Source organism: Amblyomma maculatum, chromosome 3 (genome assembly GCF_055883805.1).
Source record: "Amblyomma maculatum isolate TAMU_Amacu chromosome 3, ASM5588380v1, whole genome shotgun sequence".
NCBI lineage: Eukaryota > Metazoa > Arthropoda > Arachnida > Ixodida > Ixodidae > Amblyomma > Amblyomma maculatum.
This window is the reverse complement of record NC_139346.1, coordinates 180,927,398-180,947,761: the sequence shown is the minus strand read 5'-3', so window position 1 is coordinate 180,947,761 and position 20,364 is coordinate 180,927,398. Positions and strand designations below refer to the sequence as shown.

General features: G+C 45.6%; 1 protein-coding gene and 1 non-coding gene across 6 annotated transcripts in view; one reads left to right on the top strand and one right to left on the bottom strand.

Moving 5' to 3' along the window:
* Nucleotides 1-2,088: 2,088 nt before the first annotated feature.
* Nucleotides 2,089-20,364, bottom strand: part of Liprin-gamma (liprin protein kazrin) — a 171,883-nt gene continuing 153,607 nt past the window's right edge. For 4 of the 5 annotated variants that reach the window (XM_084598832.1, XM_084598833.1, XM_084598834.1 and 1 more), the window contains exons 14-15: nt 13,425-13,578; nt 2,089-8,323 (exon numbers count right to left, since the gene is read on the bottom strand). In XM_084598832.1, coding sequence (XP_084454958.1) covers nt 8,084-8,323; nt 13,425-13,578 — 394 coding nt within the window. In that variant the 3' untranslated portion in view covers nt 2,089-8,083. Of the gene's footprint in view, nt 8,324-11,202; nt 11,300-13,424; nt 13,579-20,364 lie in introns of all 5 variants that reach the window. The other variant, XR_014706168.1, reaches the window with a different exon arrangement.
* Nucleotides 18,625-18,749, top strand: LOC146197091 (U5 spliceosomal RNA). The gene has a single exon (XR_014706272.1). It is a non-coding gene; the product is annotated as a U5 spliceosomal RNA (small nuclear RNA).

The following is a 20,364-nucleotide window of genomic DNA, read 5'->3' as shown; positions in this document are numbered from 1 at the left end:
CACTAGCGCCGCCTGGCCACTGCAGGTTGCCTATAGGCCACTAAGGCACGTTCATACGGCTTGGTTAAAGCGGGGCTTTATATGTGGGCTAAGGCAGAAGAAAAAGAGAAAAACGCTCGGTCACCCGCAGCTAATGCTTTCGCTCAATATTTGGTTCAGCAGCGTTGAACTCTTGTAATTTTTCTTTCTTCTCTATTTTCTCTTCTGTCCGCACGAGGCAGCGGAGGTGGCTCAGCTACAGAGCCAGTAGCAAGCCCATGCATTTTCTTTTTCTTCTTTTCACTGTCGCAACAACAACTCTCGTTCGGTTTCACCGGCGCCAACGGCGGCGCGGCATAACCGCCGAACGTGCGCATATGAGTTGCGCTATAAGAAATTTCCTCTTAAAAATGCTTCCTAGAAAGCATTCAAAATTTCTGGGTATGCATACGGCGGACAGTTTTCGCCATAAATGCACTGCTGATACTTTCGCATCGAAGCATTTTACTGTACGAACCTTTGTACTGGCAGAACAGCAGGAAACGTCCCTGGACCAAGTGCTTCAAATAAATACGGGACAGTAAATAACCATTAATTATATAAAAATGATGAAGCATTTTAAAAGCAATGCTTATTATTAACGTTAAACAAAATTTTATGACAAACTTTATGATAAGTGTTAACTTGCGACATTATCAGTTCAGTTCACTTCAGCCGTTCAGTCGTGTCCGACTCTTCGTGACCCTATGGACCATGTCACGCCACGCTTTCCGGTCTCTCACTATTTTCCTAACATCACATAACTTCATCTGCAGCGCCTCGAGGATGCCATCTAACCATCGCGTTCGCTGCCTACCCCTTCTCCGGTGACCCTCAACCTTTCCCAACATCAAATCTTTCTCCAGCGACTCCTCTCTTCTCATCAGATGACCAAAGTAGCTGAGCTTTAACTTTAGAATTTGACTCTCCAATGAGCAGTCAGGGTTTATGGTCGACAATATCGACTGATTTGACCTTCTGGCCGTCCAAGGAACTCTCAAGATTTTCCGCCAGCACCACAATTCAAACGCGCCAATTCTTCGGCGGTCAGCCTTCTTCACAGTCCAACTCTCGCATCCATACATCACAACTGGAAATACCATAGCACGAGTTATACGGATCTTGGTTGGCAGACTAATGTCTCTGCTCTTTACTAGGCAGTCAAGGCTATCCATGGCTCTCTTTCCCAGAAGTAGGCGTCTCCTAATTTCATGGCTGCAGTCTCCTTCCGGGGTTATCTTGGAGCCCAAGAAGAGAAAATCTGTCACAGCTTCCACTTCTTGTCCCTTGATGCTCCAGGAATTGATGGAGCAAGACGCCATGATCTTTGTCTTTTTTAATCTTAAACTTCTCACTCTCTTCTTGTACGCGCATCAGAAGTCTCTTGAGTTCCACTTCACTTTCTGCCATTAAGTGGTATCATCCGCATATCTAAGGTTGTTGATACGTTTTTCAGCAATCTTCACTCCAGCTGAAGACTCGTCCAGACCGGCCTTCCTCATGATGCACTCAGCATATAGGTTAAATAGGCAGGGCGACAGTATGCACCCTTGCCTCACTCCTTTCTCGATCGGAAACCAATCAGTAAGACCATGCCCAGTTCTGACTGTGGCCTCTTGCCCTTCATACAGTTTCCTGAGGAGATAGATGAGGTGATTTGGAACTCCCATCTCTTGGAGAGCTTGCCACAATCTGCTGTGATCTATGCAGTCAAACGCTTTAGCATAATCAATAAAGCAGAAGTAGATGGGTTTTTGGAACTCTCTTGCTTTTTCCATGATCCAGCGAATCCATGATGCGACATTATAACAACATCTAAAGATCATCCTTAGAATATTTTCTTTGAATGTTAAACAAATGTTTTCGATATAATATGTAACGTCCTTTTTTTTTTAATTTAGGTAAATTTTCATTGCACTGCACAATGCTAATGAATCGGTCTTTTATAACATTTAAGCAATGTTGGAAACGTGGATAACCTTTGTCGATCAGAGACAAGCAAGTGCGATACCCAAGCCTAGAGGAAGAAAGAGCAAGAAAAACGCAGGCAGGAGACACATGGTGGCAACACTGACGCTTCAACACATTTATTTCGCGCCTCGCGCATGCGCAAGGTGTCCCGACACACGTCTCGTATACAGGTTCTTCTGTTCAGATACATTATTTTTCAATATGCATAGCACCGGGCATCAGGGCACTGCTTCTTACTGCCTATTAATCCTTTGAACAGTCAACGTGATCGCTATAGCCAACAAGCGGTAACCACACTGAGCAGGCGCGTAGTAGTCGCACTGATATGCACATATACATATATGCGTAATATATGCGTTCATGTACAAGATCAACAATACACACAGCAGACAGTCTCATCTCGAGATGAAACGCGCACGCCAGTTCGGCGATTTGTGACAGGGAACGCACGATCTGTATTCTCCGCAAGAAAATAAAAATGCTTGCGAGCGCGACTTGCATCCTACGGCGCCGCAACATGTGAATACAGAACCGTCACTTCTCCGGTTCAAATATTTCGTTTTATAGGCGCGTTTGTATTAAATCTTTAAAAAAAAAAAGAAAGCCCAGATTAAGGCGGCGAAATGTTTTTGCAGGTAGCCCACTGCAAAAAAGTTGAATTTTCGCTTTTGCCCATAGCTGTTAATTTTTGATAGCCAATCGTGTGTTCCCTGTCCTGAGTGTAGCAATCGTTTCGTGCGTCCAATGGACGCGGAGTTGCGGCGACTTAGTTCAGAACAATGTATGGGTCGAATTGAATAGCGAGAGTATGAAAACGCTTCCGCGCCACACATGCAGGGCCTAAATCTAGCTAATCATGAGGTCCCCGTAAGGTCCAGCTGCTGCAGCTATCCGTCCGACGGGAAAAGTGATTGCAAAAGAACAACAAAAAAAAGTCATGACGGTACACACGTAGAGGGAGTTTCAAAAATAATCCCCTCAGGTTCATTCAAGCATGTAAACCACCTCGCACGCATCTAATCTCACAGAGCTGGTGGTCTCTCACATCAAAGCTGTGTGAAGCAAAGGAGTCCTCTAGCATTTGTTTGTTTCACACTCTGTGAAATCGGATTTAAATTGATGGCGGTGCCTAAATGTAAGTTCTACAACTCCGGGTCATAAACCTTGTGATACATATTTTTTCAGACTTTGATGCTTATCTAGCAGGGCCTGTACTCGTTACATTCTTCTGTTGTGTTATCTGCATTGCGGAAGGAACATGTAGACAGCCCGTAATTATAACTCGGCAGTGTTGTCAATACAATCACGTACTGACATGTATGGCGAAGTACAGCTCTGCGTGACGTAAATGATTAATCCTCTAACACCAGGTGTCTGTAGTGAGAAATTAATTGGTATATTGTTAAACCACTGCGAGCGCAACGTCACTTAATATACCTTGACCTCGTACGTGCGAATAAGTTCAACGTGTTCCTTATTAAGAGTCACATTTCATGACTTAAAACGTTTCTCCTTAAGCGTTGTCCACGTTCATTTAATGCAAAAGGCCAGGGGAAAGTCACATCGTCAAGTTCGCTATAGGGCATTTAATGCACTTAACTAAATAAGCGATATCAGCCGTTTTTTTAAGGCGAAAGCCTTTAATGGCTCATGCTGCCGTGACAAAATGTGTCCCGCTTTTGCGGCTTTCTGATTTGCCGAGGCGGGATGATGTCATAGACACCTCGACCAATCACAGAGCACCACCACAGTATTGCCGAATGCGTGCCTTATATGGCCATATGTCAATCAATGGTCAGTTACTAATTAACGAATTAAGTATTTACCGATTAGTAACTAAATAAGAAACGCGTTAATTAGCTAATTATTATTATCTGACTAAGTAATCAAATAATTACCTGCTTAATTACTGAACAGTTGCTTAACGAATTAATTACTAATTAGTGCCAGTTGCGTAGCAGAATGCGGCACTCAGGCTTTCGCCTTTCACTAATTTAGTCACTAAAGTCCCTCTTAATTTTTATACCCCTAGCTCGACTACACTCTGCCTGTAAGCGGCGTTATATGCTTCAGTGACGACACCTACTTCAAAACTTGGCATTTTCGAACTTAAGGCAGAAAAAAAAGGAAGGGAAGGAAAAGTTTGCTCTCACTCAGAGTGGGTTCTTGAACCGGAGGAGGGAAAGGAGAAATATGTGGAAAGACCGTATCGTTAGGTCAAATACGATTGTTCTCGGATTCGGGGTAGGCTCAGCTCGAAAAACGCACGCTAGAGGCTTTCACTCACTAAACGACCTGCACAAGCAAACTGGAGTTGCACTTTTTCGATAAATTACAGCTGTCTGATGATCTATACAGGCATCGAGTAGTTCACGAAGCTGAGCATGCGTTTGAGCTCACACGCAAGGCCCAGAGCAAGCGTAGGATGCGGAAACGGGAACACGGATACGTAGCAGCTTGGCGCTTACATATGCGATATGCAGTTTTAACACATTGCTATTTGATAACTCCACCGCATGCTGCCACCCCGCCAAAAGCGCCTGGGCTGACGGTTCCAAAGGACCAGTTATGCCCGCACTTTGCCTGAAACAGTGTACGATGGTCGTCTGAGCAGGCTCAGTTGGCAGCTGATGGGGCGGTATTAAGTGTTACTCCGATACTGAGACCAGGTTTCCACCCTAGCTCGCGATCCTCTCTGCTTAATAATAATAATAATAGTAAAATTCTATCGGTGTACGCGTGTGTAGCCGTATATCACGTGCATTCGTGACTACTCATGACCTCGTATGAAAGCAAAGTCACTGCCTCTTCACCACATCCCCCCTTCTATATTCTAGTATTTAAATGCAATTTGACCATTTATCTCGGCATCATATTCTCGAACATCTCACAAAGCAGCCTATTTTATACTTTTTGGCACAATGGATCGGTGACATTTTGTTTCCTTATTAATATGTACACAGACATGGGACTGATCGGGTTGGGTTTTTTTATAAGTTAACACTTCAAAACAGACATCACGAACTGAACGATGTTGCATAGCCTGCTTCTATAGCGCAGTAACAGGATTTCCGTCTACTTTCGAAGCTGCAGCGCCAAACCATCTCAGTGGTTGAATATACCAACGGATCGGAATAGCTAAGACATAAAATAATTATGGAAATACTAAATGTTTTACTTTTGTACATCGGTCCGCAGTTTCGCTTGCCACTCTTCAATGCAAAGTTCTCATTGCTGCGCTAAAATCTCACATATTTTTTTTACAGAACCGGATAATACCGGCACGTCGAACGGTACGAGCAAATACAGGAACCTGTATCATGCACAATCCCGTCTCTATACAGGAGCAACTACAGGTTCCAGTCGTATTCAGGACATTATACTACCGGCACTTGTACAATACAGGATCCTGTATACAAAAACCTGCGCTCATCACAATCCAAACCGCAAGGGGTAATAATTTCTAAATGAAAGCTTGTTCGCACAGCTAGGCCCACGACTCTTCGTCTCCTTTGTTCGTCAGTGGAAACATTGTGTTCAGCGAGCGCTGCGTAGCACATCTTCAGTAAGGGCGCAGTTCTTAAAATTAATTCTATGCTTATAAATATATATAGATATATTTATATATGTAAATTATCTGTACACAACATAACCTATATATTTAAGGAAGCACACAAATCGCAAGGCTAAGATAAAGCCGCTAAATGTATCTCTGCTAGCAAGGGTTTGAAACCGAGCACACGCTATTGCAGCGAGTGACTTCGCTGTCCAATTACTCTGCTGCTGTTGGAATTCCTTGCAGTTGGCAATGCGAAAGTGATATATATCTTGGTAAAAAAAACCTGCTCCGGTGTGCCTGAAGCCAAAGCAGCTGAAAAAAATATATCAAGACAAGAAGATACAGCAAGAAGGTCCCTGCAATGGAAAAACAACACCAACAGTCAATTGTTCCAGTAAAGATAGTAACAAGACGCCTCGATAAAAATTGTTTAAATAGTAAGCTTTCGATCCTTGTCAGTCAAATTCATACTCGAATATTCTTTCTTGTTTAAAGGCAGTAGTGAAATTAAGTTTTCAGATCCAGCTTTTTTTTTCTTTTCTGCACACTGAATACCCTGATTAACGGCAGAGAACGGATGAAATTTAAAATGACTACACACTTTGTCCAAGAAAACCTTTCCAAAAACAATGATGAACAAAAGATGAGATGCAATGAAGAACAGAAGACATATTCAACGTGAAACAAAAAAAAATTAAAATGCACTAGATTGTATGGGTCCGTCTAAAATAATCGAAAACTGAAAATGCAGTGATGAATAAAGTCGCCTTGAACTTGTTGCCGGAATTTACCTGCATGAAACTTTCACAGCAAAGTGAGCAAAACAAACAAGTTTTACACACCAATTTGCGTTCACAAGCGCAAGTTCCGCAACAAGGGTGCGACACATTACACGTCAGCGACCGCCTGCCGCCCAACCAAGGTCGTAGCAGAGCACGGTTGGCGTGGGGTGCACCCATATTTGACAACCATGTGCAGTCACGTGACAGGCCTTACAGTTCCACTTGAAGCGAGACCTTGAGCAAGAATCGATCCTCCACCTTACACCACACAAACGCACGGAAAACAATGTACAGAGCGTGGCAGCCCATACTGCGACGTTCAGCGCCGTACTCAAGTCACTCCTTAAGAGTCGTTCACTTCAAGCGCGGGGAATGCTGGTGTATGTTGTAATCGAAGAGCCAGTTAAGTCGAGCAGTCCTCGCCGAATAGCTGGAGAAGCTGCAAGCGGAGAGCTTTGGCGTCGATACTCTTCCTCGAAAACAGCAGTGCTGGAAGCGTGGTATATGCATCCTCCGTTCCTTCCGTTATCTTTTTGTTGCTTTTTTTTTTACAACCGTGCCCTATTGCCGGTAACTCGACCATGCCATAACTGCCAATGAAAGCGAGTAAGGTGACTATCTATGGTTGACCTGAAAGCAAAGCCTGTCGAAGTATTTGTCACCGTGTCTTCGGCAGGGCTATGTGCCGAAAACAGCGGAAATAACGGGGCTGTCGATGCGCTGCAGACAATAAAAAGGTTATCGTTCATTTCAAATTTTTTTTTTTTCATGACAACTTCTGAAATGTATCAGCACGGGTTTCAACGCTCGATTTGCGCTCGGCGAGTCCGAATGAATGGTACAGTTTCACGGTCGCCCTGTGAGTTAAACATATTTTGCTGTGACTCCAGTGAAGAAATGATTATGTACTTCCTTCAGGGTTTCTATAAATGCTTCAAAAGGTATTGATGCGATTTGATACGATGTCATTACTATTCCAAACTTCTCAAACACGGACAGACACGATGTCACCGTCTTGTATCTGTCCAGTGTCACTGTGTGAAACTATCTTCGCAGATAGGACATAGTAATGCAGTGCCATCTCAACGTGTTGTATCGATGACACTTGGAAGGTGTTGTAGAGTCACAGGGGTCACATTGTAGTTTTTTTTTTTTTTTAGTGCAAGGGCGAGCGATTCTTTCCGCTTCGCCGTTCGATGTGCAAACGTTGAAATCCTTCGCGATTCTCTGCTTCCTGCGGGAAAAAAAAAAAATGTACTTGAATTTCCAGGAAGACATAGGTAGCATATTCGTTCATTTCCAAAACCTTTTTTTTTTTCCCCACTGTTTTGTCCTTGCCAAACTTTCCGCAAGACGTCGAATCGAATGCTGGCGATTGCTTCTGCAGAACGGAGAGTCAAGTCACTAGCTAACTTTGACAATCATTTTCGTTCACGATAATGACCTTCAGGGAAAGGCTTTACTTGCAACTGCAGGCAACAAGTTTTTCCCGCGACATCCGCCTTCTCCTCCTACTCTTCTTGTGCTTTCGTAGAATCTGTACCATACAGCGGTCATTACGTAGACACATACGTGACGGAGTGCGTCTCACTACGACACCAAAACAAGAGCTCCGACATTCAAGAGTTCTGGCTTGAAGAACTTTTCGGGAGAACGGGTATACCAAGCACACTGGGGTACATGCTTTCGATGGCTCCACAGAGAAGTGCACATTGCCCAGTCTTTGCCGAAGGAAGGTACAACGCCACGCTATTCACACAGGCGTCACCGTGAGTGTTTCGATCGTGCCTTGAGAAAACACCCTGCGGTGTTGCTTTTGCTGCGGTGGTCGGGGCTGAGGCTGAGGGGTGCTGGGTCGAAAGAGACGTGGCGCTGGCGGTGGCTTGGACAAGACCATCGTCGTCGTCGTCGCCGTCGACGCGTGGTAGGAGCCCAGGCCGCTGGTGCTGGGTTTCGGAAGCGAGTTGAAGCCCAGAACCCGGCCCAAGGAGTCCTGCGTCAACGGGTGGTGTCACGGTTAGCCGCGGTTACACTGATACCATCGCAACTGTAGAAATCTTGACACTCAGTACCTGAAAGTTCTTACAAAGTTGACAAAATGTAATTTAATAGAGAGGTTTAGCTTACCGCGATCCGCTACCGTGATCCGCCACCGCGCGTTCCACTGCGCATGCCCAGATCCCCTTGACGCCGATAGATGGCGCCACACACTGGATGTCGGCACATAGACCTGCCGCATCGGGACCAATCAGCTTGTGCGCCCCGCCCACGCGTGTAGAGGGTCACGGTGGTGGATCACGGTAAGCTAAATCTCTCTATTAATTCAACTTCCGTGTTCCGCCTACACGGGAGGAATGCATACAATAGCTTCAGCACTTCATGCTTGCGTTGGCAAGAGCTTCCCGAAAAGTCAGTTAGTCGGTGATCTTACATATTTTTTTCAGTGGTAAGAACATTGATGTCTTTCTAGGAATTCAAAGGACGTCTGGAATCAAACTTTCATGGCATGTAGAAATGCTTGTCACTGCTCGAATTTCGTCTAATGTCAGCATTGTTGAACCCGCATATGATAGACAACTTGTATGACTTGACTCAATGGTTTAGAAAGAGAACGTTCCTCACATACACAGACGTACAGTGAAGCAGGATTAGTAAAGCGTTAACCTATTTCGATATTCAAGCGAGATTCTCCTACGAAGCTTTTGGGGCAGGTCTGTTCTTACGCAGACTCTTGTACCGTGATACGCAGCGTGCTATAGAAGAGGCTAAAAAAATTGCTTACAGAGAGTTAGTAAACGTTAGACACTTCTTAGTACAAAATGGGCCAAACGTATGGGCAGCAAAGCAAGCAAAAAAATTTCGCAAGCCGCTAGGGAGCGGACTCCACACCCGAGCGCTGAGTTGTACTGTGAAAGCAGCTCTTTTCATTTAAGTGAGCTACCTAAATGCGGCAGATGTATATCTGTTTTCCAAGCGACATGGATGCGCATGCTGACCGTTGTTAGTAGTACGTAGCGCACACAAAATTGTTATGCTTTGCTTTCCAGCAGCCTCAATCAAGCACTGATTATGCATTGGGTTATTCTTGCATTCAGCTCATGCAAATGGTATATGGCTTTGTTAGAATTCCGTAGGTTTGAGTCCAGATCGGCGAACCTGGGATCATTGACGGTAACGCTGTTATAAATCGGGTTCATTTGCAAGGCATCGTTTTCACCAAAGCCTGCAGCTGTACAACATCATAAATGCGTTGAAACGTCCACCTGATAGTTAGTTGTTAAGCTCAACCAAAAGAAAGCTACGTCACTCCCCTCGAAGGGTGAAAAAGGGTGCTGACAGCAATGGCCACAATCCAACTGCCAGTAAGTATCGTTCTCGCTTTCCTTTAGGCCGAAAAATTTGTCTTATATAAGACATGCTCGTAAGCCAAGTGAGAACAAACGTGACTGCCATGCACCCATACGTTCATTGTCCTCGTTTTTGGCTGACCTTGACGACAGCCATTTTGTCATACCTGTTAAAAGCCTGCCGAAATTCTACCCACTGAATTAAGGGTCTGTAGCTGTATATTACCAGTCACGCAATGTGGATATTCTTAGGAGGGGGTAAGTCACAGATAGGCTGTCATGCTGATATCTTTTGCAACCGCCAAGACATCGCCCAGTCAATAGAACTCCAGAAATCTGTCGACGATACGACAAAAAATTCTGTATTTCTATCATAAACTTAAGAATTTTCTGTTATTCTTTAGTATCTGCCAGTGGTACTCCTTTTGTGCAGTACTTTTCTGTGGTCTGTAGTTCTGTAGTATTTTCTGTTGTTACTACAGAAAGCTCTGATGTTACTATAAAAATGTCTGTTGTCACAAGTTACCTGTCAAAAACCGGACACAAATTCTGTCGTGACAACAGAAAATTTTATGCGTTTTTTTTTCCTACCGGGCGTCACGTTGTCCATAGGAATCTGCTCTGCGCAGTTTGTTTCTGAATAGATTTTTCCCAAAAAGGAGTCACAAATTTAAATATTGATTTGCTTCAAAAGGTAACGAAGTCTGTTTGAACATAATTACTTTTTGCTCATTTCTGAGCACCTTGGTTTCAAAAATGGCGAAGGAATGCGATCTTAAAGTTTCACGGCAAGTTTAACGGCAATCTGCTGGCTCAGGACAGGGTCGGCGCCGATAGGGGTATACTATCCGCACCTAATCGCATCATTCGCTCTTCCGGTGTACGAGTCCTATGAATGCGCACTGGCTCCCTGCTATTCCCTTATCTTCTAACCGACAGGATCCCTCTGTTCTAAAGCTCACTAATAGCGGCCATAATGTACGGTCAGAATCAAGTGACCCGAAACGACCACTGTTGCCAGGTTAGAGCGAACTGTACATTTGGTCCGTAGAGCAATGGCAGCCCATAAAAAGGATTTACTACCGCAAGATTTACTACTTGCCACCACGGCTTAAAAAATAAAACGAAAATGGGACCACCACTTTCGCTCGGAAGTCAGCATGATGGCTCGATACCCAACCCTCACTGTCTCTTCAGCTTAGGATCAGATTATTTCCCTATACAACACTTCATTACACTGTGCTGTTGCTGAGCGCTCCACGTGTGTTGTGCTTCTGTATTATGTATCTGTGACAGTTACACCTCTGTTGGGAGATGCGCTATTTCTGTACACCTTCCCCAACAGCAGACGTGTTTAGAGCTTCGTTATGGCTTGTGAGACTGACTCTATGGATTAATTCGCATTCTAGTGAGAGTTAATTAGGTTATGCAAATTAGACACCTGGCGGTGCGCTTGAGGGGGTCAGAACACGGGGTTATTTTATAACACGCGTGATCATGAATAGAAGTCAGGAGAAGGCGTTACCATTGGGGTACAGAGTGATGAGTAGGATTAGGATGCATTCCAAGGCAAGTATGTTTTGAGAAGAGGAGAGTGGCGGTCTCTTCTAGGAGAGGCTCAGCTGGAAAAAGCACGAACAAAGGGCGTCAGCACAAAAGTGAACGAATCGCAAATGCACGAATGAAAAGTGACACTAAGGCGACAGAGTGCATTAAAGGAAAATAAAGCCCGTGTATGCAGTTCTCGCATGCAAGCAAGTCGCTCGGAAAATGCCAAATTCATGCTGATTATAGAACGTGGCTGACGTCGGAGCGGTTAGCCGCGTCACTGTTAGCTGCGAGCACTGAACGTTCACACCTCACCTGAGAGTTCTTCCAGCCAGCGGACTGCATTGTTGGCAGCGTAAATAACAAGTGCAAACATTCGTAAGACAGTGCAAAGAGTGACTGATACACGCGACAATCCACACATGCTCGGTAGTAAGGCACACCAAGTGCTGAGTACAAATAGTTAAGCAGGCTCATCGTGGTTGCAGTGATGTGCTTTGGTTGCCTTAGACTCACTATCAGTTTATGGTGTCACATTGCACCCACACCTAATTGTTAATTTAACCGTATTAGAGAGGCTTTGGTTGCCTTCGACTCATTATTAGTCTATGGCGTCACATTACACCCACACCTAATTGTTACTTTAACTGTGTTAAGGAGGCTTGGGTTAGCTTTTTGAGGTAGACGTAGTTTCTTGAGGTTGCTTGAGACAGTATGCCAAATGCGTTAAGATTCTAAGACACCTCTAAAACCTGCGCCGAGAGCAGTTGACTGGTGTAAACTCCCCGTCCTTAGCGCAGCACGAATTTCCGACTAAGATTTTATTTCTTGATTCGGCTTTTAAATTTCTCCGCCCCGGCAGTCGGTACTGAATAAGACAGCTGAAAACGCCACGCAAGTGTGGAAGATAAGCGTACGTGACATTGAGTCAAGTGATATTGAATTAGCTTTCAAAATTGGCTACAACACTGCACATAATCCGTTTGTATAGGTACGTTTGTGAAACTTCACTGGTTTATCGAGTAGTTTCCTTTATTTTTCAGTGGCGCGTTGCAGATTAAATAGCGCTTTAATTTGACGCTGTGTTCTCAGAGCTGAGAAGTCTAACTAGTTTTGTATTATTATTTTAGCATTAATGATTACTTAGCCGCTTTCAAAATAATTAAGCATTCCAAAATAATTAAGCAGATGGGAAAAAAATTATTTCATCGCAATCACAGCTGCTTGTTAATTTTTTTTGTTATCACAAAGGTGTCCACATCTGCCACCTAATTACAACAGAGTCGACATGGGTGAATTAAATGCATTAGGGAAATTATCACAAAGCCGTCCACATCTACCACCTAATTACAGAAGAGTCGACATGGGTGAATAAAATGCATTAGGGCAATTCATGCGAATTAGGCTAGTATAAGTAACATATCATTTGTCGCAGACACGGGCATGTTCAGTACGGAAAGATAAGGAAAGCTTTTATTCTGCGAAACGAATAGTTAGTTTCTGTATGTAGCGCACCAGTCATCATCAGTCGCAGCGGTTTACGTACGCCAGCACAAATAAATATATATGATGGTACAGAGAACCTTGTTTAATAAGCAACCTCTAGCAAAGCTATAATCTGTATTATGTACAGTCACATATTAAGACCGAAATCATAAACTAAGCCTTTTAACTTTTACGTGAAATTTCGCACCAAGAGTATAACATTAGGCCAGTGACAAGCGACATCCGCAGCTTCCCGGAAAACGGGAAAGCAAAGTGCTGTCGCGCTCCTGCAACGCCAAGTGCACCTGTGCGGTGGTTGTGGTAGTCTACACAAGAAAGAGGCGAAAAATAACCCCAAAAGAAACAAAACTCATTGTGGACACGCGCCGAAGACGCGGAGGAAGCAGGACAAGATGAGAGGAAGCAAAATGACAAAGATGAAAAATACACCAAAGGGAAACAATGTCTACAAGGACAGTCCGTTGCGAAAAGGCGAATAGTGGCGTACAGGCACAGACAGAAGACGGAGTAATGAGAGATAGGACTGACGGTAGCGAGGAAGGAAAGGCACCGGGACACGTACAAGAAGCAACAAGCATGAACACTAACAAAATAACAAGTAGGTAAATAGAAGCATACCGACATAGTGAGAGAGGCTAATCAGAAAATATAGGGGACAAGTATATATGTATAAAAGAAGAGGCTGATACACACCCGAATGCTGGAGCGCCTCTTGTCCGAAGCCCCCCTCTCGGAGGAGCGAGCCCTGGAGGCCCGTCCGAAGCTTCTTCCCAGGGAACCAGTGGCCGAGGCCAGGCGCTCGCCACTGCGTTTGCTCTCCACGACGGCTTCCGCCTCCAGGGACATCCTGCGGACGTCGCAAGCGTGTGCGTACGCATAAGAGGACGCCGGCTTCTTATCCTCTGGGTGTGCGCTCAACTTTGCTTGGGCCAATGGGCACGGGTAAGCGCCAGAGCCTCCCAGGGCCCACCGTTCGCAAAGAAAGTGGGCGGCAAGCAAATGACGTTAGATAGAGCAGGCTGTCGCTACGTACGCGAGGAAACGCGCGCAATTGGGACGCCGTTGGTCTATAGAGTTCGATTCGTCCCTGTTTTTCTATCCCGTTGGTGAAGCTGCGGCGTGACGCAAGAGCACGCGTAAAGAGTGCGCCTCGGCCCATGCCCTTTCGCCGCGTTCCCCGTGAAACAGACTTTCTTTTTTTTTTTTTTTGCGTCCGTGTGTTGGCGGGGGGGGGGGGGGGGGGTGTAAACGCTACGCGCGTGTTCTTGACTGCTGAGTAATTACCGTCCGTTGCGGTAAAGCGAGCGGTGAGAGAGGAAACGAATTCACAAACGTCCCAAGATTGAGCGATTCCCAGCGGATTCAGGTAGACTGCCCTATAGATCGCTAATCTAGGCTGAGCGTCGGAGATGACGGTGTGTGGGAGCAGCAGAGGCGGCGTGCGAAAGTTTGATGGGATTGCAGTTAAAGTAACTCCAGTTAAAAATCTTACAGGGCGATAATTATAATCTGCTTCTCCTGTTATTGTATTGGAACTCTCGGTTAAATGACTGCGTGCTTTCTCTTCAAAAAAGTGTTTGGAAAGAATGCGCTCAGTATTCTAAAGGACGCATGAGACAGCTGCTGCGGTTAATCGATTAATAATAATATCTTTCAGAGTTCAGCACAGCTAGCGGATTTTATTGACGTTTTAGCCCCCTGTATTTCTGCACAATTTCCATGACGCTCTATTTGTTTTTCTGCCAAAACAACAGTTAACTTGTTTAGTTTTTGTGTATTTAGCATTCAATGACATCAACCCTGTAAGTTTTGAATCGTGCTCGCAATGTAGCTATTTTAGAGAGGAAACTTTACTTCTCCCAGTCGAAACCTCAAAGTCACCTGGCTCCGAACATCCGGCCCTGTTACGTCTTTCTTTTCAAAAAAAAAAAAAAATCGACCACCCGAGAATTCTTAACGTGCATTGACATTGCACAGCACCCAGGCGTTTCGGTGGAGGCGGCGTGGGCTGTGCGATGTTACAACACGTTAAGTTCCCCAGGTGGTCGAATTTACTCCGCAGCCCTCCACTGCGGCTCTTCTTTCTCTCTTGCCACTTCCACTCCCACCTTCTCCCTTTCCATTACGGCGCGGTACAGGTGCCCACAGAAGCAAGTGTGACAGATAGCTTTACTTTCGTGTGAGTCAATATTTATTTCTATAAAGGCGAAACGAAGAGGCGTTCGTGCGGTGTGCGATGTCACTGCACGTTAAAGATACCGCAGTGGTCGAAATATCATTCCAAAGCTCTTCACTACGGCACTTCTTTCTCTCTACTTTCGCTCCCATCTTCATTATTTGCCTTACGGCTCGGCTCAGGTATCCACGAAAAATATGTGGTACATACTGCGCCTTTCCTTTCCTGTATAAACCAAACCTTATCCACCCAATACATTAAAACCCGAATGCTCTCTTTGTGAGGCTTGTTAGATGCCAGGCGGTTCGAGCCGCTTCACGATCCCACGTTGACTCCAGTGTTAGATGTCGGGAGGAGCCGGTGCCGCTTAGACCCTCTTCTGCAGGCCAAGACGACATCCGACCAAACCGGAGGTAGAACGCCACGATCATGATTTTAATCCGTGTATTAAGGCTGCGAGTCCACGAGGCGAGCTAAATGAAATGTGACTTTATACATTAATTTCCAGGCATTGTACAGGCTAGAACATCATCGGCACGGCTACTGGCTACCCCCGACTGTCTTCGCATTGCGCCAGCCAGGGAGAATCCGCCATGTCCCCTCCTGCCTAGAGTACAGCACACGATGGGCGCTCACGACGGTCTCTCTTGGCAACCGGCCGAGCGCCTTCTTTTATGGGCCACAAAGTAATCCACCTCTTTCTCTCCGCTTTCCCTCCAACTTTCCTCTTGTCCCTTATGGCGCCGTTCAGGTGTCCGCTGCATTCGGTGTTGGGCGGTTTACAGTCGGAAATACGCGAGCGCGGCAGTGTGACAGATACTGGGTTTTTCATTTGTTGTGTGATGTCAACGCATTTTAAATATCCCCAGGTGTTTGAAATTACTCCGTAGCCCTCCACTGCGGCTCCTCTTTCTCTCTTTCTACTTTCACCCCATCTACCCCCTTTCCCTTCCGGCGGAATTCAGATGTCCACAGAAACAAGCATGACAGATACGGTGCCTTCCCCTTCCTGTGAACTATATTAGTGTAAAGGAAGGTGGGAGTGAAAGTGGAAAGAGAGAAAGGTGAGCCGTGGTGGAGGGCTGCGGAGTAATTTCGACCACCTGGGGATATTTAAAAAATTGATTTATTTATAAAAAGGGGAAGGCGCGGTAACTGTCTCAGTTGTTTCCTGTGGACACCGCGACCACGCCGTATGGGAAGGGAGGAAGGTGGGAGTGAAAGTGGAAAGAGAGAAAGAGGAGCCGTAATGGAGGGCTACGGAGTAATTTCGACCACCTGGGGATCTTTAACGTGCGCTGACATCGCACAGCACACGGACGCCTCTTCGTTTCGCCTCCATCGAAAGGCAGCCGCCGAGGTCGGGTTCGAACCCGGATACTCCGGCACAGTAGTCGGGCGTCTTACCACTGCACCACCCCGGCAGGATCTTCAACGTGCGTTGACAGAACCGCGCCTTAAGGGAAGGGATTGATTGATTGATTTATAGGAAGGGAAAGGCGCGGTAACTGTCTCACTTGTTTTGCTGTGGACACCTGAACCGCGTCGTAAGGGAAGGGAGGAAGGTGGGAGTGAAAGTGGAGAGATAGAAAGGGGATCCGTAGTGGAGGGCTACGCAGTAATTTCGACCACATGGGGATCTTTTACGGGCGCTGACATCGCACAGCACACGGACGCCTCTTCGTTTCAGGCAGGAGTTGAAGAAGAGAGAGAAAGAGGTGCCATAGTGGAGAGCTGCGGAATAATATCGACTACCTGATCGATTGATTTATAGGAATGGAAAGGTGCGGTAACTGTCTCACTTGTTTTCTGTGGACACCTCAACCGCGCCGTAAGGAAAGGGAGGAAGGTGGGAGTGAAAGTGGAAAGAGAGAAAGAGGAGCCGTAGTGGAGGGCTACGGAGTAATTTCGACCACCTGGGGATCTTTATATCGACCACCTGAGGATAATCCCCCCTGGGGATCTTTGACTTGCACTGCCTTCTTCCTACAGCCACAACAACAACAACAACAACAACAACAACAACAACAACAACAACAACAAAAACAACAGCACGCGCGGACTCGTGCGTTTTGACAGAGCGTCTAGGCGGTGTTGGACGAACCCGGGTAGCCGTTTCGTTTTGGTAGACGATCCTATTAACCATTAAGCCACCGGGACGTGTATGCTCTAGCGTCCCCTAAATTCAAATCGTCAACCCGCGTACAGCCTTGTTAAACGCGAACCATGAACCATGATTAACAGAGCTTTCACTCCTACAACTATAGTTCAAGCTCTTACTGTGCGCAGGAGAGCGATCGCGTCAATTCTGTAATTTATTTAGAGGCACGAAACATATCCTTACGCTATCGGAAACTGCACTGGTATAAAACACATTGGTTTGAACCGAAAACTTATAACACAAAGTACGCCCGCCACAAAACGCCCTTTCGCTTCTCGTCTTCATGGAAACATGGTCAGTGCAGCCGTCAGTTTGACTATAGAGGCTAGAACATTTGATTTTAGCCTCTGTTGTTTGACCCACGAAATCATGCTTTAATGAAAATTACGGGGAGCCTTAAGCCTGTTTCACCCGCAAGCGAAAACGCCAGCGATTTCTGCTGCGGCGAGGCAAAACCTGTTTTCAGCTGACACGGCGGCTCGGGCGGCCAGAGCGACGCAGTTCAATAATAATAATAATAATAATAATAATAATAATAATAATAATAATAATAATAATAATAATAATAATAATAATAATAATAATAATAATAATAATAATAATAATAATAATCGGTTCAGAGGAAAGGAAAGGCGCTGTATCTGTCACACTTGCGCTGTGGACACCTGAACCGCGCCGTAAGATGTAAGAGTAAGAAAGGCACGTTGAAAATTTTGCGCTTAAGGGTATAATGCGATAGCGTAGGCTACCACCCGACATATAAAGTCCCGCTTTAACCAAGACGTATGGACGTACCTGCATGGCTTAGGTGTAGCGTGCCCTCAACATATAGGAGCATCGGGAGGTTGTTAATCATTTGTATTTCCTGTTTTGGTCATTTGTCGCCGCTCATGTGAATGTCTAATGTGAACGTCTAATGTCTAATAAAACTTTTTCTAAACATGGTTCTTATTCCACCTTCCCACGCCAAATGAGCAACACGAGTTGGCAGCTCCTCCCAGCTTTCTGATGCCATGTGGTGTCGCTAAGTCGCACAAACCATGCAAGAATCAGTGTTCGGCTGTGCCAGGGGCCAGCAACCACCTGCCTATGCCACACCCGTTCTTTTCCCGCTCACAACGCTAACGCCGACGCAGGATTTTCTGGGTAACGAGACTTTTAAATGCAAATAATTGCCATTGCTACGTCTTCGAGGACACTTTATTGACTGTTAGCCACCCCCGCATAGTGGGTGGCTAACAGTCATGTGTGCGTGCCAGTGCGCCTGGTATGATGCACATTTTGATAGACAGGTGGCGCTAGCGCCACACACCGAAACAATCAGCCGAAAGCGCAAGAATCCACAGGCCGAAAATGATGCGATGAAAGGAAATGACCAGTAAGCATAAACTTCAAATAAAAGTACCATGCAGCGTAGGCCACAGAACCTGATCCTACAAAGCGCTAACCGGACACTGCATTATTCTTCCGAATTCATAATTCAGTTTGATGCTGTAACCGGCGTACATTGGCACTTCGTCGTCAAAGGGGCCTGCTAGGAGCTTCGTTCGTTAGATATGCTCAGGCCTCACCTCAATATTCGTATTAATCTTTCGCCTTTTACTAAAGATTACCGTGGGGTGGGGCACACCAATGAGCCTCCGGGCTAATTTTTGTAGGGCCTTGCCCGTTTGGGCGAGGCCTGACTTTTTAATCAAAAGAAAGAAACACCACGTTCGATCGATTCTCAAAGCGCAGGCGTAGTTCACCTGGATGACACACCGGTCCGCGTTAGTGGCGTTATGGTCGGCATGACGCACTGTGATAACGCGCGCTGAACAGTTTGTGAAGTTTTTCCAGGCAGTTTAGCTGCGTGCTGATATTACGCGAAGCGTGTACAGCTTGTTACTTCGAAACGACGCCGTCGTAACTCAAAACTGAGAAATAAAAGGTTCAGGAACACTTAAACTTCGCCTTTATCAGTACTACGTGATAGCGCTAATGGCTTCTATTTGCCTCCTTGCGGATCCTTGTTTGCGTGCATGGACTTCCCAACTCGACTGAATAATAGTCCCTTAATTTCTTCATCTAATGTGTGACACATACTATTTAGTATACAGTGACAAAGAGTGACACATGCTCTTTAGCATAGCAAAGGCTACCCGGCACAGATGTAACGCGCTCGGTTAACCAAACCTTGCCAAAGTGCACGCGTGACCTATAGGGGCAGCGTACGTGTTTGACTAATAATTCAAGATCCCTCACCAGGGTTGGGCAATATATTAAAAAAAAAATGCATCGATACCGACACTCGATAGCCTGAAAAATTCTATTTCGATACCGATACAACACATAAACCCGAAATCGACTATCGATACAGATACTCGATAGTGCATCATCGATACTTTGATAGATCATTAGAATACCGAATATAGCAAAATTAGTATTACCGTTGGGGAAGCTTACGTCGCTGAAATCCCAATATATAAAAAAATGTGGTGATATAAATAAATAAATAATTGGTTCACAGGAAGAGAAAGGTATGATTAGCAAAGTTAGGAAATTTTGCCCAGCTTTCTGGAATCCTTAGTGCATTGTTATAGCGCAATTTGTCTGAAAGGGCTTAAACGAATCCGACAGTAGAGTCTGGGCAGCTGGTCTCGTTAGAACATCCAATTGTATTGACCCCAAGGTTGGAATGAAGCGATCGCTTCCACAAGCTGCCTAGCGAAAACGTTGACCGTGATAGAAAGGCCCCGTACACGAAAATCCGGGCGGCGTCCGTCAGCCACCGAAAAATGAGCATAGCCTTACGGCGCGGTTCAGGTGTCCACAAAGCAAGTGTGACAGATACTGCGCCTTTCCCTTCCTGTGAACCAATTATTATTATTGGCAGGCGGCAGCTGGCAGAGCACTGAGTGAATGTAGGGTTGCCTGACACTACGTTGGCAGGAGTCGGGCCTCACCATTCATATGGATAAGTGATATCAGAATCAGCGTGTCAAGACCCCTGAATTCGCGTTATCGCTAGGCCACGCAGGCACGCCCATACGGCTCGGTTAAAGCGGGGCTTTATGTGTTGGCTGGTAGCTTACGCTATCGCGTCGGTATCTTAAAGACGGAGCTTATGTGTCCCCCATAATTTGTTCAAAACTAATACGAACCGACTTGTGAGCACTTTGCATACAAATAAATCTGAAAATTTTAAGGCAATAGCCTTTAATGGCTCATGCTTGCGGATCGTATCCGTACGTCCATAACGCTTTCGTTACGTGAGAGGCGGTAGCTAGCAGCTGACGTGGTGGTGGTGGTAGAAA